General features: G+C 38.6%; 1 protein-coding gene across 1 annotated transcript in view; it reads left to right on the top strand.

Moving 5' to 3' along the window:
* Positions 1–16,364, top strand: part of PTPRK (protein tyrosine phosphatase receptor type K) — a 384,122-nt gene that overhangs the window by 97,788 nt on the left and 269,970 nt on the right. Inside the window, exon 3 of the mRNA XM_009644374.2 lies at positions 11,477–11,748. Coding sequence (XP_009642669.2) covers positions 11,477–11,748 — 272 coding nt within the window. The remainder of the gene's footprint in view (positions 1–11,476; positions 11,749–16,364) is intronic.

Raw genomic sequence — 16,364 nt, forward strand, 5'->3', positions numbered from 1 at the left:
TTAGCATAGCTTCTAGGAGGATCTGTTCCATGATCTTCCCAGGCACAGAGGTGAGGCTGACAGGTCGGTAGTTCCAGTGGTCTTCCTTTCTACCCTTTTTGAAAATGGGCAGAATGTTTCCCTTTTTCCAATCACCAGGGACTTCACCTGACTGCCATGACTTTTCAAATATCATGGAGAGGGGCTTGGCGACTACATCGGCCAATTCCCTCAGGATTCTGGGATGCATCTCATCAGGTCCCATGGACTTATGTGGACATGGACATTCAGGTTCCTCAGGAGGTCATGAACCCAATCTTCTCCTACAGCAGGAGGGGTTTTGCCCTCCTGGTCCCCCTCATGCCATCCATCAACTCGGGAGGGGTGAGGAGAGAGGCTGCCAGTGAAGACTGAGGCAAAAAAGGTGTTGAGTACCTCAGCCTTCTCCTCATCTGCTGTTACCAGCTTGCCGGTCTCGCTCATCAGCGGGGGTACACTTTCTTTAACCATAAAGATGTAACTCATGGTTATTCTCAACTGGAGCATGAATCACTACAAAGTAAGGTATGCACTTCAGAGAGGAGGACAGGTGGTATTTTGAAGAAGAGGCAACAATTTGCTGTTAGATCTGTCTTCTGAATGTATAGGTAAGTATTATTTCCATGATTTAAATATCGTTCTATATTGTTTTTCAAAACTCTTATCAGTGGTAACTCGTATCAGTAGTTGGTTCTTAATCCATGTAGTGCATTTAATCAGAGGGCTATACAGCTCCTTAAGTGTAGATCTTACACCTGTAAAAGGAATAAAATATGAAAGTAAAAGATGATTCTGCAGGTTGCTGTTGCACTAAGCAGTGTTCTGAGGAAAATTGTTTTTGTAGCAGGAAAAAGTATTGTTTGGTGCCAAGAAAAAGGGGTCCAAAATAAAGGAATGAATATTCTTCCAGTCACCAAACAAACAAAAAAACTCTAAAGAAACTATTTTATTACCCTCCTATGCTTTAAATGAATTCTAAGACTACTTTCAAGAAATACAGGGCATATAATTTCCTCTTCTGAAAGTTCTGTGATAACAATTGTAATCTGCTGTTGCCTCTGGAAATGATTATGGCTTCTGAGCCTTTATTTAACTCTTGGTGATCCTTGGGAGTGGTATTCTCAGCAGATTGTTAATTCTTATTTTCTGCTGTCACATGCTCACCTAGGGAATGACCAGTTTAATTTCTGTATTCAATTTCAGTGTTTTAAGCTGATAGGAGTAAGCATCTTCTCAATGCACTTTAAATACTGTTGCTTTTGGAAGAATCATTAGTGTGTTAAAGGCACTCTGAATGTGAATACTGCTTCAGAAATTCTATTTTCCCATTCAGTTAAAGTCTAAATGCCACTTAGGAAGGGAAAAATACCTAAAGAGTTTGCAGGGGTTTTTTTTTGTTTTTTTTTTTTTTGTTTTTTTGTTTTTTTTTTTTTTAGTAGGCAATGAAGAGAAAATAATCCTAAAGCTATTTTTGAGCTGTCTTTCTCTAGAAGACTTTCCAGCTACTTGAAAGAAGTTACTTTTAACTAAAACTACCCTTTTAACTAAAACTATTACTTTTAACTTTTAACTACCCTCTTGTCTATGTAGGCATTGCAGCTCCAGCTTCCTCTTGTATCTTGACCTGACTCTGGTATTTTGTTTGGCTGTTCCAGGAGTCAATTCATTTCTCACACCTGGGAAGAAATCAAACTTTGCTGTCCCCTTGCCTCTCTAAAGAGGGGGACAGGAGATCTGCATCGTTTTCCGCTGGATTTGTGTGTTGATTTGGCTCACGCAAGGGTCTGATGAGCAGAGATGGAGGAGGACATGGGGTGTATCTCCATGCTGGGAGGAAAACCCCTGTGTGTTTTGGCAGCAGCGAGCTTTCAGGTCACCTTGGCTGACATCTGTGAATTCTGCGTGAACTCATTTTTGTGTGCCGTAGCAAACACACGGTACCATAAAGACCTGCGCAAATGCTCAGCACTTAGAATTTCTATAAGATTGTCTGCCTTAGAGTGCTTTTAATACTTTTAAATTTCTCTTTAATTTCTTTCCACATAAATAATACCGTGCAGAGGAAGTAGTTAATTTGATCTCCATCTGCTTAAGATCTCAATGTGTGTCCCTAATCAGCATGTGAGAAATCTAAATGCCCCTTGGCTTCAGGCTCTGTTTGGGTGATCGGTTTATGTTCAGCAGTGGTGATGATACGGTGTCGTACACAAAATGGCCAGCACAAGTCTTTCATCCTGGAAGGTCTTCCACAAGAACAGGGTGGAACAAAACTAACACGCAGGGAGATATCTGCTTGCACGTTACTGCTCGTCGTACCCAGCCAAGTCATATCAGAGCAGTTTGCAGCAGGGGTGAAGCAAAATGGCTTTCAGCTCTTTTCTGCACCTCTGTTTTGTACAGTGAAGTTGTTGGAGCTGTTTGTAGGTGTCTGTGTCCTCATGGGACTGAATTTTCCCCAGGAGGTGCAGAATGCCGTTGGGTTTGGTGGCATCAGCTGCCCCTCTGGGAGCAGCTGCACGTTGCAACATCTTGCCGACGTTAGGCTGTGCAGGCGGGAATGGTACCCGGTTATTTGATGTCCCGATTGGATAACTTCATTCCAAGTTGGTATTATTCTAGAGGTGGAAGTGTCTTGATGTTCACGCTTAGAAAATACATTTTCTTCCAGGCAGATAGCTGGACCAATGTACGCTGCTGTTTGGGCAGCCGGATCAGCCACCGGGTGACTGAAGAGCATCCTACAGTCACCATGCTACCACCTGTGGGACGTTTATGGCTTTAGAACAGGATTTCAGACAACTCGGAGCTGTTGTTACTTTTATCTTAGCCATCCACTCATGGATGCTGATCTGACAAATTCATGACCAAATGCCTCGCGTAATTCCCAAATAAATATGAAACTATTGCATGTGCCTTTCGGTTACTTAAATGCAGCTTACTGTTCAGTAGCACTGTCCTTTCATGAGCTTGCCTGATGCTCCATATCAAATGTCATTTTCTGAATGCTTTGTTGGAAGAGACTGTTCAAAGGAGCACATTGGAAGATAAATGCTGTTTTGTACAGATGCTGCAAGCTTCCTTTACAAATTTCAGTTGTTGACAGTTTTCCTTCTTGGATTTTGGAGTGCTTAAGGCCTATGTGTTTGCTAAAGATCCATCACAAGAAAAATCAGGGTGAAAAGACTTAAATTATCATACCTCAGAAACTGGTATCTCATCATGTTTTCTTTCTCTGCATTGGTACAAACAAATCCACAGGAAGCTAGTGTTATGTATGAGAAAACTAGGGATTCAAACACTTCAAAAGTGTATATTTTTCATGTTTATTCATATGTAAAATGTTGATAAGGGGAACAGAACTTTTGTAGATGCTTATAGCCTGCGGAGTGATTTTCAGTCACAACTTGCTCCAAATACTGGCATACCTTTGAACTTTTGTTTTCTTTCCTTTTTTTTTTTCTTTCTTTTAATTGGCAAACATTTCCTTATTGTTCTGGAATAGATGAGTCATGAGTGATAGTAGTATCATGCCAGTGGTGTCATAGGTGTTCGTACTGGTAAACTGTTGTGGTGCCCATGGTACTAATTCTGTAGCTGACCTGGTGCTGCTTTGATTTGCTTTGCTTGGATCACTCTTACCCTGTGCTGCCTTGTCAAGCTGTTTCCTTGTTGCTTTACCTCTGTGGGTGTGGAAAATGGAGGAATCCCAGTTGCATGACCTTGCTATAGTGCAGTGCTTTTGGCATCACCGAGTACAGGCTGGAGGGCAGGACACCTTTTCTCATCATGTGATATTGCAATGTCTGTGCAAACCTGATGAACTATTGCAGTCCCTTAGGCTGAGTTTCTGTTTGAATGAGTGCTCTGCCTTTACTGACACTGCGTAGCTTAATGACCTGTTTTGGGTTGGCTATTTTAATAATTCCCATTATCTTTGCAAAGTAGAAGAAAAAAAAAATTAATTGCATTCTCCAGAAAAATTTTCCCTGTCTTTGTGCTGTGTGTTTTTGTTGTTGTTCTTGTTTTTAATATTCGTAGTAAATTCAGAGTCTTGTCTTGACTTGCATTTGAGTTGCGGTGCATTGGCAGTGAGCTATGTGGTGAAGTTGAAATTGGTGAACCTGATATTTTCCCTTTCCTTTTTGACAATCTGTTAAGAAATCGAATCAAACCTTCAACAATTTGAGTCTAAAAAAAAAATACTGCAAGTGAGTGAGATGTGTGGAATTGTAACCACTGTTACTGTGCCTGAATCGTAAGCGTTGAAAGAAATTTTGGAGAACTCTTGTGGTGTTTACAGCAATAAAATTATTTTTTATTTATTTTTTTTTTTATGAAAGCAGCTGACTGACAGGCAAATCAGGATATAATGATAATTGTGTGTTTCGTGTGTGTGTCAAGTAATGTATTTTAAGTGGGATTATAGTGCCTTCTATGTTTATTTCTAGATACACACCTTAAGACATGAAACTGAACTGATGGGGCAGGGCATTAAAATTAGAAAGGTTAATATTGTCTCTAGTTTTTCTTCTTAATTTCTGTAACGTTGTTTTTTTTTTTCCTCTGTCCTGGGGTGGTAGATATTCACTGTGTTTTGGGTAATGGAAGGAGAAAGAGGAAGAATAGGCTATAATGGTTTGAGGTTTTCTTAAACCTAAGGAGATGGAGGTTGACCTGGAGTATATTTAGTTTACTCACTGGCTTTGTTTTTCTTTTGAAAAGAGTATCCTTTCTGCAAGAAGAAAAAGTTAATAGCTTTTGAGGTTTTATCATTAGCGATTTTATCCTGTCTTGCAAATTGTAGAAATATATGTAAAGGGCCCTCTGCGAAATGATCAGAGGGATAATACTCTGAAGAATAAAATAAGCATAAATCCTAGTGTGTGGGAAATGTAAGTTTTCTGTGAATTCATATAGGTGTTTCTGAGCTTCCTCTGTTTGCAGTCTATTTCCAGTTGCAAGCCTATTTCTGTATTTCAGTGTGAGTTCATTGTCCACCGTCTCTCATAAAGGTTGCCTGAGACCTAATCGGGGCCAATAATGTTATATAGTATATATTAAAAGTGAAATAAAAAGGTGACATAATCCTGAGCTTTAGGATAGTGCGCTTAAGTACCTTGATGCTCCGTGTCATGTCATTGACACGGCCATGAAATAAAGACAATCCCTTCTTTTGACTTTACAGGGAAACCTTCTTTTTACCTGATCTGTGAATCTGTTTAAGCATCTTCACATTACTCCCTGCTACAGTGGGATGTGTATCAGTGCTTTTTTTTCCCCATCAGCAAACTGCAAAGTCAAATCCACTTCTGTAGCCAGAAATCTGGCTGCATATGAAATTCAGAACGTTCAGAATTATTTTTTCACCTGAAGGTGACATATCATGCCTTAGTAACTGAAGGAGCACAGTAACAGGTGGAGGAGGTACCAGTGTGCCCTTGAAAAGGAGATGGTTTGATAGTTAGTACTTACTTGAAGGAAGGAAGATCTGTGGGAATCAAAGACCAGCCTGCTGAAAATTACAAGTTTCGCACTTCGAATAGAAGCCCGTTTTTCAGGGAGCAAGGAAGTGAGAGAAAATAATTTGATCGGGAAACTGATCTGCCACATTGGTGGTACGTTACAGCAGGCACATTTTAGTTAAGGAATTTTTTTTTTTTTTTTTAAATATTTGCATGACTTCTTACCTGCAATCACCCATGAGCTGATAAGAAAGCTTGGTTTTCAGTAGGGGAAAAAAACTAAGGTTTCCACAAGTAATTAGTTAAGGAATGAATTTATTCTGAAATGATCTGTCCTTGCCACGGAGCTGGGACATCAAGTTCAATGCTTACCAAAATAAATAATACATAGTGAAAGCTATGAGGAATATGCAGATATATTTAATAATATGGCTAAGGAAAAGTCTGATGTCTTTTATTCCATACCTATGTAGATGTCTTCTAGCAGGTTCATGAATAAGTGCTGAATAAGCATCAAAATCTTCCTGAAAGTCAAATTCTGAAGTTGAATTCTTGACATGAACTGGATAAAGGCTTAGGAGGCGGTGTTATCTAGCTGTTTCATATGCTGATGTTTCTATTCAGGAGAGAATTGTATTGACCTTTTACATCAGGAATAGTATTGGGAGCTATTAACTGGCAAATAAACAGAAGACACTTTAGAGAAGCAAAAATGGGAGGGTGGAGTTCGCTTTGGAGAAATCAAACACTTAAGTGTGGTTGGGAGAAAGAGAACATTCCTTGTGAGATTTAAAAATTGTAAACTCGTAAAGATGGGGAAGACTTTTCTGGGAATTACTGAAAGGAGGGTGAAGCAACGTAAATGTCAAACTACATGTTTCAAGAAAAATGTTACTGATGAGTTGTGATGCATTTTGTGACAGCCCTACTGCCGGAGTAACTAAAGACTTTGGGCTTGGGCACGATGGAAAATAGACAATGAAAGGAATAGTCAAGAGGAATGGCTCTTTCTCCAGGTGTAGATTATGAGTATGGATACTTTTCACATCTAATTTCTTCCAGCACCATCTAAAGATAAAACTTCCTATTTCTGTATTGTAAGAAGAGAAAAAAAGAACTTTTGCTCTTTCATGTTAAGTTTTTCTTTCTTCATTGCCCAAAATACAGATAATTTTTTTTTTTTTTTTTTTTTTTTGTCACTTTGGTTTTGGCAACTCACTTCTAACTTCCTTATTATAAAATCTTAGTGGAAACAGCACAGGTCAGTTGTGTTTTGGTTTGTTTTGGTTTTTTTTTTCCTTTCTTGTCTGCAAGGGAGGTAGGTGTATATCATGTTTTACACCTGCTCGTGCTTGATCTGTTAGGCCAATAGCGATGGCTGAAGTCACAGAGCCTGTCTCCTCTGGGATTTAATAAAACAGCTAGTATATGCAGTATCTAATTGCAGTTAGGTAAAACTATTTAACTGCTGCTGTTTACTTTTTTTTGGCAGCTGTGGTGGGCTGACCTTGGCCAGACCCCTCTACCCAGCTGCTCTTTCACTCCCTTCCTCAACAGCACAAGGGGAGAAAACAAGACAAAAAAGCTCACGGCTTGAGGCACAGACAGAGAGAGAACTTCTCTAGGAAATCACAATTACTGACCTTCATGGGCAAAACTTGCCTTGGGGAAAAATTAAGTTAATTCCCTTCCCCACCACCCTGAGCAAAGGGGGATGGGGAGCTGGGCTGCAGTCGGTCCATAGTGCCTGGTCTCTGCTGCTCCTTCCTCCTCACTTTCTTCCCCTGCTCCAGCCTGGAGAGCGGTTGTGAATAGTTAGCTCTAACAGTTACTGTAAATTTTCATTGAAAATATCAAATAGGTAGTTGATCTTAGGGAATGATAAGTTCGTGAGCACTTACCTCACTTATGCTTCGCCATTTCTGCCAAGTCTAAAAATATCTTGCCATCCAGCTTGTGATCTTGCCTGTCCTCTTGTTATTCCTCTGTTTTAACATTAAATATCTGGGTAAGTGTTCCCTGTTGCTTCAAGTGGTTTGCCGAGGGTTGTTTAGCACCTCTTGCTTTTGTACGGTGCTGATATCGCCACTAATAATAATCCAAGCTGTTGGTTAGCTCCACAAAGTGGCCACTTGGCTGCTTTGTCGTCCCTTTATTAAATACATCTATTAATTGAAAACTTTTGGCTTGGTAATAATGCAGTATTGCAGATTTGTTTCCTCTGTGTGTGATTTTTTTCATATGCAGTTATGCCTATGTTTTATCATTTTTACTTAACTAGAAATGCTGTTTGCCCATTTACATGGTCAGCTGAGTGTTACAGCAGCTGTATGCGAGAACAGGTCCGTTTTTGGGATCTCTGTATGCCAATATCGAAATGTACGCTGGAGTCTACTTTAAAGTCTTGTTTTTAATACTCACATACATTTTGACATTTATTTGGATAGCGTTATAAATTACTGTCTCATGTCAGCACAGTTCCTATGCATTGTAGTTAATTAATTATTTAAAAATTAAAGGAAAATCTGGCAGTGGTTTTATTTAATTCTTTTACTTCATGCCTAATGACACTTACAAAATATATACATTTGGTTTGGTATGTGAAGGAGCATTTGGTGCTAATTCTGTGAGCCCATATTTTCTTAGGGTTGCATCCCCACTGTGATCCTTCTTGCAGTGGGCACTGCTTTATAAAAAAGTAGTGTCTAGTATTAGCCGGTACCTTTCAAATTTGAAACTTTATAGCTCGTTCTCATCAACACTGTGCTACATCAAACTTAGCTGGACATCTAATTATAAATCTTTGTTTCAAAACCTGTTTTTTCTATAATTTCCATGATTCATGTTTATGTGGCCTCATTTGTTTTAATGGATTGCGCAGCAGCTTGTGCCCCATACATAATACTACAAAATACAGCTTTCAATGTTAAAGAAAATGCTTGTTTAAAAAAAAAAAAAAACCAAAACAAAACTGTAAAGAGAGTATCTAGGGCTAAAGTTTTGTATAAGGTTTTAAAGTTTTGACATAAGTTGATATAAGCATGTATAAATGGGGAAAAACCCACCACCTCTTTCAATCCTACTTTAGTACATAGTATTTCTTAACAAATAAAGAATGACGTTTATCCAAGAGGTGTAAGAAAATATTTTCTGTGTTTTTCAAAAATATAAATATGATGTAGAGTTTACTTCGGCATTGGCTTCTGTTTTTGTTGGAGTAGATAGACAACTGAGGAAGGAGTGAGGTTGTGTACATTCATGGGATACGGCCTCTTAAGTTGAAAAAGGGGGGTGAGGGGAAGTAGTTTGCAAGATGCTGAACAGATGCTTTGGCTTTGTGACAAATGGTTTATAAATGCTGTCTAAAGCATTTCATGAAATGCTGTAGGACTAACACATGTAGCTAGATGTATGCAAATTTACTGCTAAGTATTTTTAAATGATGAAAAATGAGGTTGAAAAAATAGAGCACTATAAAATGTATTGATGTGCAGAAAAAGGTATGTTGGAGCTTCCAAAGGCTGCAGCAGATTATCTTAGTATGGGAACAGGATCTTGAAATACATCTAGTTTATTTCTTATAATTTTATTGTGTTTTTCTTTCCTCCCCGATGTTTTTATCTTGAGATAAGTTGAGAGAAATGACTTTTCAAAAATTCTGCAAAACTCAGTTCTTTAATTCTACTCCTTCCTTCCCCCCACAGACTCCCTTCAGAAGAAGTTGGAGGGTTTATCGGCTTCCTGATCTTAGCTTTAGAAATGATAATGTTTATTTTGTGTAGAAAAGAATCAGTTGCTTTTTGTCTATTGCTTAGAAATATTTGCAAGATAGGCTAAGAGGCAATGTAAGTGGCTATGGAGAATCTGTGCTAACAGTGTGGAAAGCAGTCTTTGTAATGGAAAGCAGTCTTTGTCATTTTTCACTGCTCCTTTTTAGTTTTCTAGCTTTCACGTAGAAAAAAAACCCACCCAAATTGCTGGCATACAACTTTCCCTGGCCACATGCGTAGTATTTATTGCCAAAAATTTTGAAAATATTATTCTGTAGTCTATTGATCATGAGTAATCAGGCACTTGTAAGAGCATATGTATTACTAAGACAGAGATTGCGAACACGCTTATTACTAATTAAGTTTATTCTAAGGTTAAGGGGCATAATAACTACACACCAGTGAACATGGTCTTAGGAACACATTTTTGAGCATCTCGCATGAAATTATCAATTGATTCTATACTATAATCATTGAAGACTTTTAATAAAAGCAAACATAAATAGTATAATAGGATTCCTTTGTGTCTTTATAAATGGATATTAATGATGAAGAGATGATCAGAAACTGATACTTTGCCACATTCTCTAATAAAAAATGAATCAAATAATGGATTCTGCATATAATTCTAAATATTAACTAGGTGCTTATGTTACATTATAGTGGAGTTTTCTTTAAACCCTTTTTTTAAAGTGTAGTATTAAAAATCAAGATCCTGGTACTGTACTTTAATAAGAGATGCTTTCATTCTATAGTATTGCTTTCTCTTTTGTTACAATTTTTTTTTTAGCACAGAATATCTTTACAGATCAGTAAATTAGCATGTCACACAGATGACTTAATCCATATACATAAATTTTCTTCTTCCTCTGAGCAACAGCTTGTCAACAATTTTCAGGGTGGTTAATGCAACTATTTAGGACATATTAGAACATGATAGTTCCTTGCTGCATAAAAATCAAAGGACAAACTTCTTGTACAGAATGGTAATAGTTCATACAAATACATACTTCAGAGAAGATTTTCCATCAATAAATGCTAATTCATGTACATACTGTCAGAACTTCTGTGGGGCTACTCTTTTGGACAAAGCTCACAAATCTATGATTCTTCAAATTTAGGCTAATTTTTGAACTGTATTTTTGATGGATTTCATCTGAGCCTTCATGGGAGGAAGGGCTCTTTAGGACTAGAAGTAGAAGCGCAAAATCTGTCAACATGAAGCTTCTGGAGTCATTAGCCAGGAGGGTAGGTAAGTTTAGTTTATGAAACTTTCCTGGGACAAGGATTCAGACTGTATAGCGAGCTAGATTTTCTCACCTGGTTGTAAGGTTTTGCCTGGCACATTATGTCTCAGAAGCTTTGTTCTATGGGGTTAATTCACTAGATAGTACCTGGTATGGAGTTGTTGCTCTTGCAGAAGTGGGGGTGCTCTAGGGCTAGGACAGATGATAGCCCTGTCTTTACTGTCCATTCTGCAGAACACCAGGACAAACTGTTTCAGCATTATGTCCTGTATAACCTGTTTAAACATCTGATTTTTGCTTTCTGCCTTTGTAGATAGACAGGCTCAGTTTGTTCTGTGTTCTGTATATTCGTAAAATAAGTTTGCAAGATAGACTCTCTTCCAGCTGTCAAGACTCCTGTTATCTCCTCAAATCCATTGGCAAATGGAGCACCAAACCCAACTTTTCAGGACAAATGTGGCTTCGTGTCCCTAAGTGAGCTATTTCTCTTGCTAATGTATCTAAAATTCAAGTCTTGCCTCCCTTTCTGGGAAGAGAAAGGTGTGATAAAGGTGCACTGAGGAATGTGGACCTTATTACATATTTTTCATTTTCAGGAAACCTGTGGAGCAAGTTGGGAGAATTTTGGCCTCAGTGACCTCAGAATAACGATGATCCTTTGCTCCTCTCATTATTTTTATTCAGTCCATCTGTGATCCTATTTCCAATTATCTGATCCTAAAACAGGAGAGAGAAAAGTTTGTAGGTGGAAGCATCTAGATAAGTCCTCAGAGATACGAGATGTCTTCTGTAGATACTGCTTCAGTGATGTTTCCAGGCATTTTGTAACGTGCTGGATTTCTTGCTATTTCAATGTTGGGATATGAAAACCTTTGCATTCCATCCATTTTCACAGCTGAAAAATCAGTTTTTTGGCATTTATCTCTTTCCTTACTATTGTTTTGTTTTGTTTCCTTTCTCCCTCCCCCCCCTTCTGTAGGGTCATATATGATAGTGATTTCCTCAGACCACGACCCTGGAGAAAAGACGCGACTCCAGCTTCCAACGATGAAAGAAAATGATACTCACTGCATCGATTTCAGCTACCTTCTGTACAGCAAGAATGGAGCAAACCCGGGCACTTTGAATATCCTGGTTAGGGTGAACAAAGGGCCGCTGGCTAACCCCATCTGGAACGTCACCAGCTCCACTGGCAAAGACTGGCTTCGAGCGGAGTTGGCTGTCAGCACTTTCTGGCCCAACGAGTATCAGGTAAGCTTGCAATAAAATCTCACTGCTCTATAATGTTTACGACAAGGTCCTGTACAGTTTGTGTTCGTTTTGGTCTGTTCTGATAGAGTATCTTCCCAGTGTCCATTCCGAATAAATAATTATTTGGGGATGGGTATTTTTTTTTTATAGGAGATGATCGTTCAAAGTTATCTGTTACTCTCTAATAGGAAAAAAATAAGCTGGAAACAAGCCTCATTAAAAGAAATGGTAAGGTTAAAGTCCAGGAACATCAAAAATTATAAACTCCCAGAAATAAATTGCCTGTGCAACTGTAATTTGTACCTGTCTTCCCTCCTCTTTTGGATGTGCCTGTGTTACTGTGTCTAATTACATGACCGTAAACTGTGGTTCTTTCCACATGACATTTGCTTCATTTGCTGTGCAGGCGGAGTGGTGCTCACCTAATGAGCAGCTGCTCAGGACGTGCTTTTCTCCTGTTTGCTCGCTATGGGACAAAACCACCTGCAGCTTAGGGCTGTTGTTTAGAGAGAAAAATCATCTTGTTATTACTAGATGCTGTTATTTGATTTGTTTGATTAACCTGAGAAAGTACCTGCAGCTGTTTTGCTCAGTGGGTATTTGATGTGAAGGATGAATCTCATACACAGGCATTTTTGTCCTGGCTTGTAGGAGGGGGAAGAGTTGGATTGCACTCATCGGCGTTGTTACACCATGAGGTTGTATGTCACCGCTGTATGTAGTGCTTACAGGCCCCTGTCCAAGGATGTTTCAGGTCGTTAGTGCTCTTGCAAACAGTTGGGATGTCCGGACTAGTTAGCAAATGAAGCAGAGTGGCCTCTTTATTAATGGTTTTCTTGAATAGTGGTATTGTAGGAATGTTTCTTAAAGTGCCTTTTCTAAAGCTCTTTGCAATTGGGCACCATCCAAATAATCTCCATAAAAAACAAGCATCAGTGCAAGCAGCCTTACTTATAGGTGGAAACTGGTGTAATTTACTATCATTTTATGTTTTTCCTCAGTTTTTGCTTCCCTGTTTTTAATATTTGTATTTATAAAGGAATTTAATCTATCAGTGACATTGAAACTGGGTGAAATTTGATTTAAAGTTCTGAAACCTGGTTTCATAAAGCTTGGCTTCTAAGGAGGTGTTTTATTAACCCTTTTATGTTGCTAGAAAGTAGGTTTTGGTGCGCTTAAAAACCAGGAGCCTTTTATAGCAGTATAGTAGTAATCAAGTATAGCAGTATTATATGCAGTAAATCAGGTTTCTGCTGACAGATGGCCAGGCTTGACAATGAGATTGGTGGTTGGGGCCTTATCTTAGCAACATGGCCATTTTTCACTTACGTTATAGCCTTCACATTATCTCTCTATAGGCTGCGATTAAATTCATTCTTTCCCTTGCTCGGTTATCCAGCAGAATATTGAAATAATGTGTAACACAGTTTATTTTTAAATTAAAAATAAATCTGGAATAGGACTGGAGAACTGTTAATGCAACCTGCTGTGATTTATGTACGACTTGCACAATTGCTTTTATCAACAGGAGAGGAAACCTGCGTGCTGTCCATGCACGCCTGCTTGTTTGCATGAACAGGGTTGGTGTTTTTGTGGTTTTAAGTGGGTGGTTCTTTGAGGTCTCAAAGACAACATTGCTCTTCATTGTTCCTTTTGTTTGTTTGTTTGTTTGTTTTGTGTTGGTTTTTTTTTTTTTTTTGAGTTATTCTTTGGCATGGAAGTCTTTTTTAAATTTTTCTCATAGGAGTTCTTTGCTCTAGTAGGGCTCTAGCTTGTGATTTTGGTACTTTGATCTATCTGTCAGTCCATGAGTTTAGGTAGCGCTGAAGGGAAATGTGCATTGGTTATTATAATGTGGTGGAAGAGGTTCTTTACTAACCCAGGAATTGGATCTCTGCCTGTACAAGCAAGGTCACTGCTAAAGATCACTGCGGAGCACAACTGTTTGCATGTACTTTGTTAATCAGGTCAACTTCATTGCCATTTCCTTCGCTTTTAAGGAGGGAAGAGAATAGAGATTAGCAGGGGCTGAATAGCACAGGTTACATTACAAGGAAGTCTCATATGGTGACTTGGAAGTTAGCAGGATGGCTGTTAATAGTACTAATAAAGCGCTGCACCTTGGCTAATTAGCTCCTAAACGGCATTTCGGTGCTCTGCTGTGCTGGTTGAAGCTTTATTGCTTCCTGTTCAAAACTTGCACAGTGGTTTTGCATGTCACTGGTCAGCAGCATAGATACAGCTTTTGCATTTTTGGATGGGCTTGACGTTTCTTTTTACTCACTATATCTACATATCTATCTATCTATAAAAATAATCTATTTACTTGCCTTTCTTAAACTATTCTGTTGTGGCGTTTTTTTGTTTGTTTCTTTCTTTTACTACTTTGTTTTCTGACAAAATACAGTATGCTTTATTACACTAGCTTTACTGGATCAAACCGAACTTTTCTTTAGCTTCGTATCCCGTCTCTGAGGGCAGATAACAGTGGAAGCTTGTAGAAGAGTTCACGTACAGGACAAACTCCTGGTCACACCTCCCCCAGAATACACTTCCAGCCTTAAGCCTCTCTGTGGTTCAAGAACTTTAAGAAGCGAGGTAATGCCTTTCTACGCTCCTGTTAGTCCACGGGAGCTTTTTGCGCTGGTTTAAGCTTCTCCTGTCTAGAGTGTATGACGTGAAATTCTAATGTTAATTACACATTAGGGCCATTCCTGTGGGTTTCTCCAAGCATGGGGCCTGTGATTCCTCAGTTGTCATATTTTGCACTCAGGAAGTTTCAGCAGCCCTGCAATGATACGGTCTGTCTTCTCTCTCCCGCTAGCAAGGCATCTGCATCTCCTCTTCTGTTTGTTTAACATGTGGATGAACTGTCGAGGAAAAGGGTTTGGATAGAGAGAATCCCTTGGGATCGAGGACCTGATTTGATTTTGGTCCTTGTTAGTTCTGGAATCTTTTTTTATCACTCCGTTGGAAATATGCCACCTTTGACCTGCCTAAAGTTTGCTTCAAAGGAAAAATATTTTGGGATTTTTGTTGTCTAAACTTTGTAGCTGTTTGGGAGTTTTGTCTTTTTGTTGTCTATGTCGGTTACTACTGTGATTCATTAATTTGTTTTAGTTAAGGTGTTTATTCCTGTCTGGATGCGTTGTTTTGTCTAATGCTCCTGTTCATTTCCCCAAGTTCTCTCCTGCTTTGCACAGTAGGCATTACCCGACTGCTGCGGGCTGTCTCTTCCTTTCTGCTTCTGTCACCGGCGTTTTTCCACTTCTCTTCCCTTGCCAACTGTGTCATACTTTTTGAATTTTTTTTGTGTGTGTGTGTGGTCATTTTGTTTGTTTTTGCACACTGTCCCCCAAAAGTCCTTTGTTTCCTACTTCTTGTTTCCGCTCCCCCCCCGCAAATTAATTTTGCTCCTACTGGGTCACATCCTTTGCTCAATCACATGAGGTCCACTTTACAAGGTGAACCATGGACTTTCCAGTTTTGGTTTTATATAACATCTCTCTGTTTTTTGTAACCTTTGATCAGAAAACTGATAAAGAAACTCTTGACTTGGAACCATAAATCTCAAACTTGTAAAAAATGGATTAATTGGTTTCTTTATGGTTCTTTAAAACTTCATTTACAGTAATAGGGCTCTGTAGTTTAACAAAGAGGCTGGCTGGGATACCTGTTTGCTAGGAGTGGTGGCTACACTTGGAAGTATAGCTAGCAAGCAAAAATATTGAACTGCACCAAGCAGAAGTTCTTTTATCAGTTCAGGAAGACTAATGATGTGTGACCATTTAAAAAAGCGGTGAAAACTCTAGAAAACCAAATCATTTTCTTCCTGAATTGTGAATTCTGATTTGGATAATGAATCTGTTACTTATTTTAACATCGATGATTTATAGGATTTGTAAAAGTTTAAAAAGCTCAAAGATCTTGCAAAGTTTATTTTCCTTTCTGATCCTAAAAGGTCTTGAAACTATAATAGAATTCTTACGGGAGGATGGCAGATTGATTGAAGATTCACTAATAGTGTTGGGCCATATGCCAGGTAAGGTAGGAAACACATTTCTTGTGAAATACAAGAATTTGTTGCCTTTTTGGATATCAGATGACTATACTAAACTTTCAGACATGTGAGACTGTAAGCCAGCTGCATGCAGAAAAGTTTGGGAAAGCAGGGAATTTGATTTGCTTTAGTCAGCTGGTACAGCTAAGAAAGGAAAGCAACAAGTGAAACGCTAGTGGGAAGTATAGAAGTATGTACAGCCTCTGTGAACTGCATAGAACTGAGTCACAGGCCAATTCCTATTTATAAGATGGAAATCCTTGATTCTGTATGATTTGTAGCCTTGGAAGCGCTATGTAGCATCCAGAAAATCCAAAGAAGCTCTGAGAAAGCATTCCAAAGGACTAATATTTTTAAGGGATTTTATTTAAAATATATTGGAATGCAGAAAATGACTTAAAATCATATCCAAGACATACTGGATTAGTAAAGCTTGGGAATAGTGTAATTTGATTGACTAAATAGATAAGAACTGAATATAGAAAATGTTATATTTGAACATTCTAAGAAAAACTGATAAGCGGCCAGTCAGTTGATGTTGGAACTTGCTGTAAGT

This window comes from Egretta garzetta, unplaced genomic scaffold (assembly GCF_000687185.1).
Source record: "Egretta garzetta isolate BGI_Z169 unplaced genomic scaffold, ASM68718v1 scaffold397, whole genome shotgun sequence".
Lineage (NCBI taxonomy): Eukaryota > Metazoa > Chordata > Aves > Pelecaniformes > Ardeidae > Egretta > Egretta garzetta.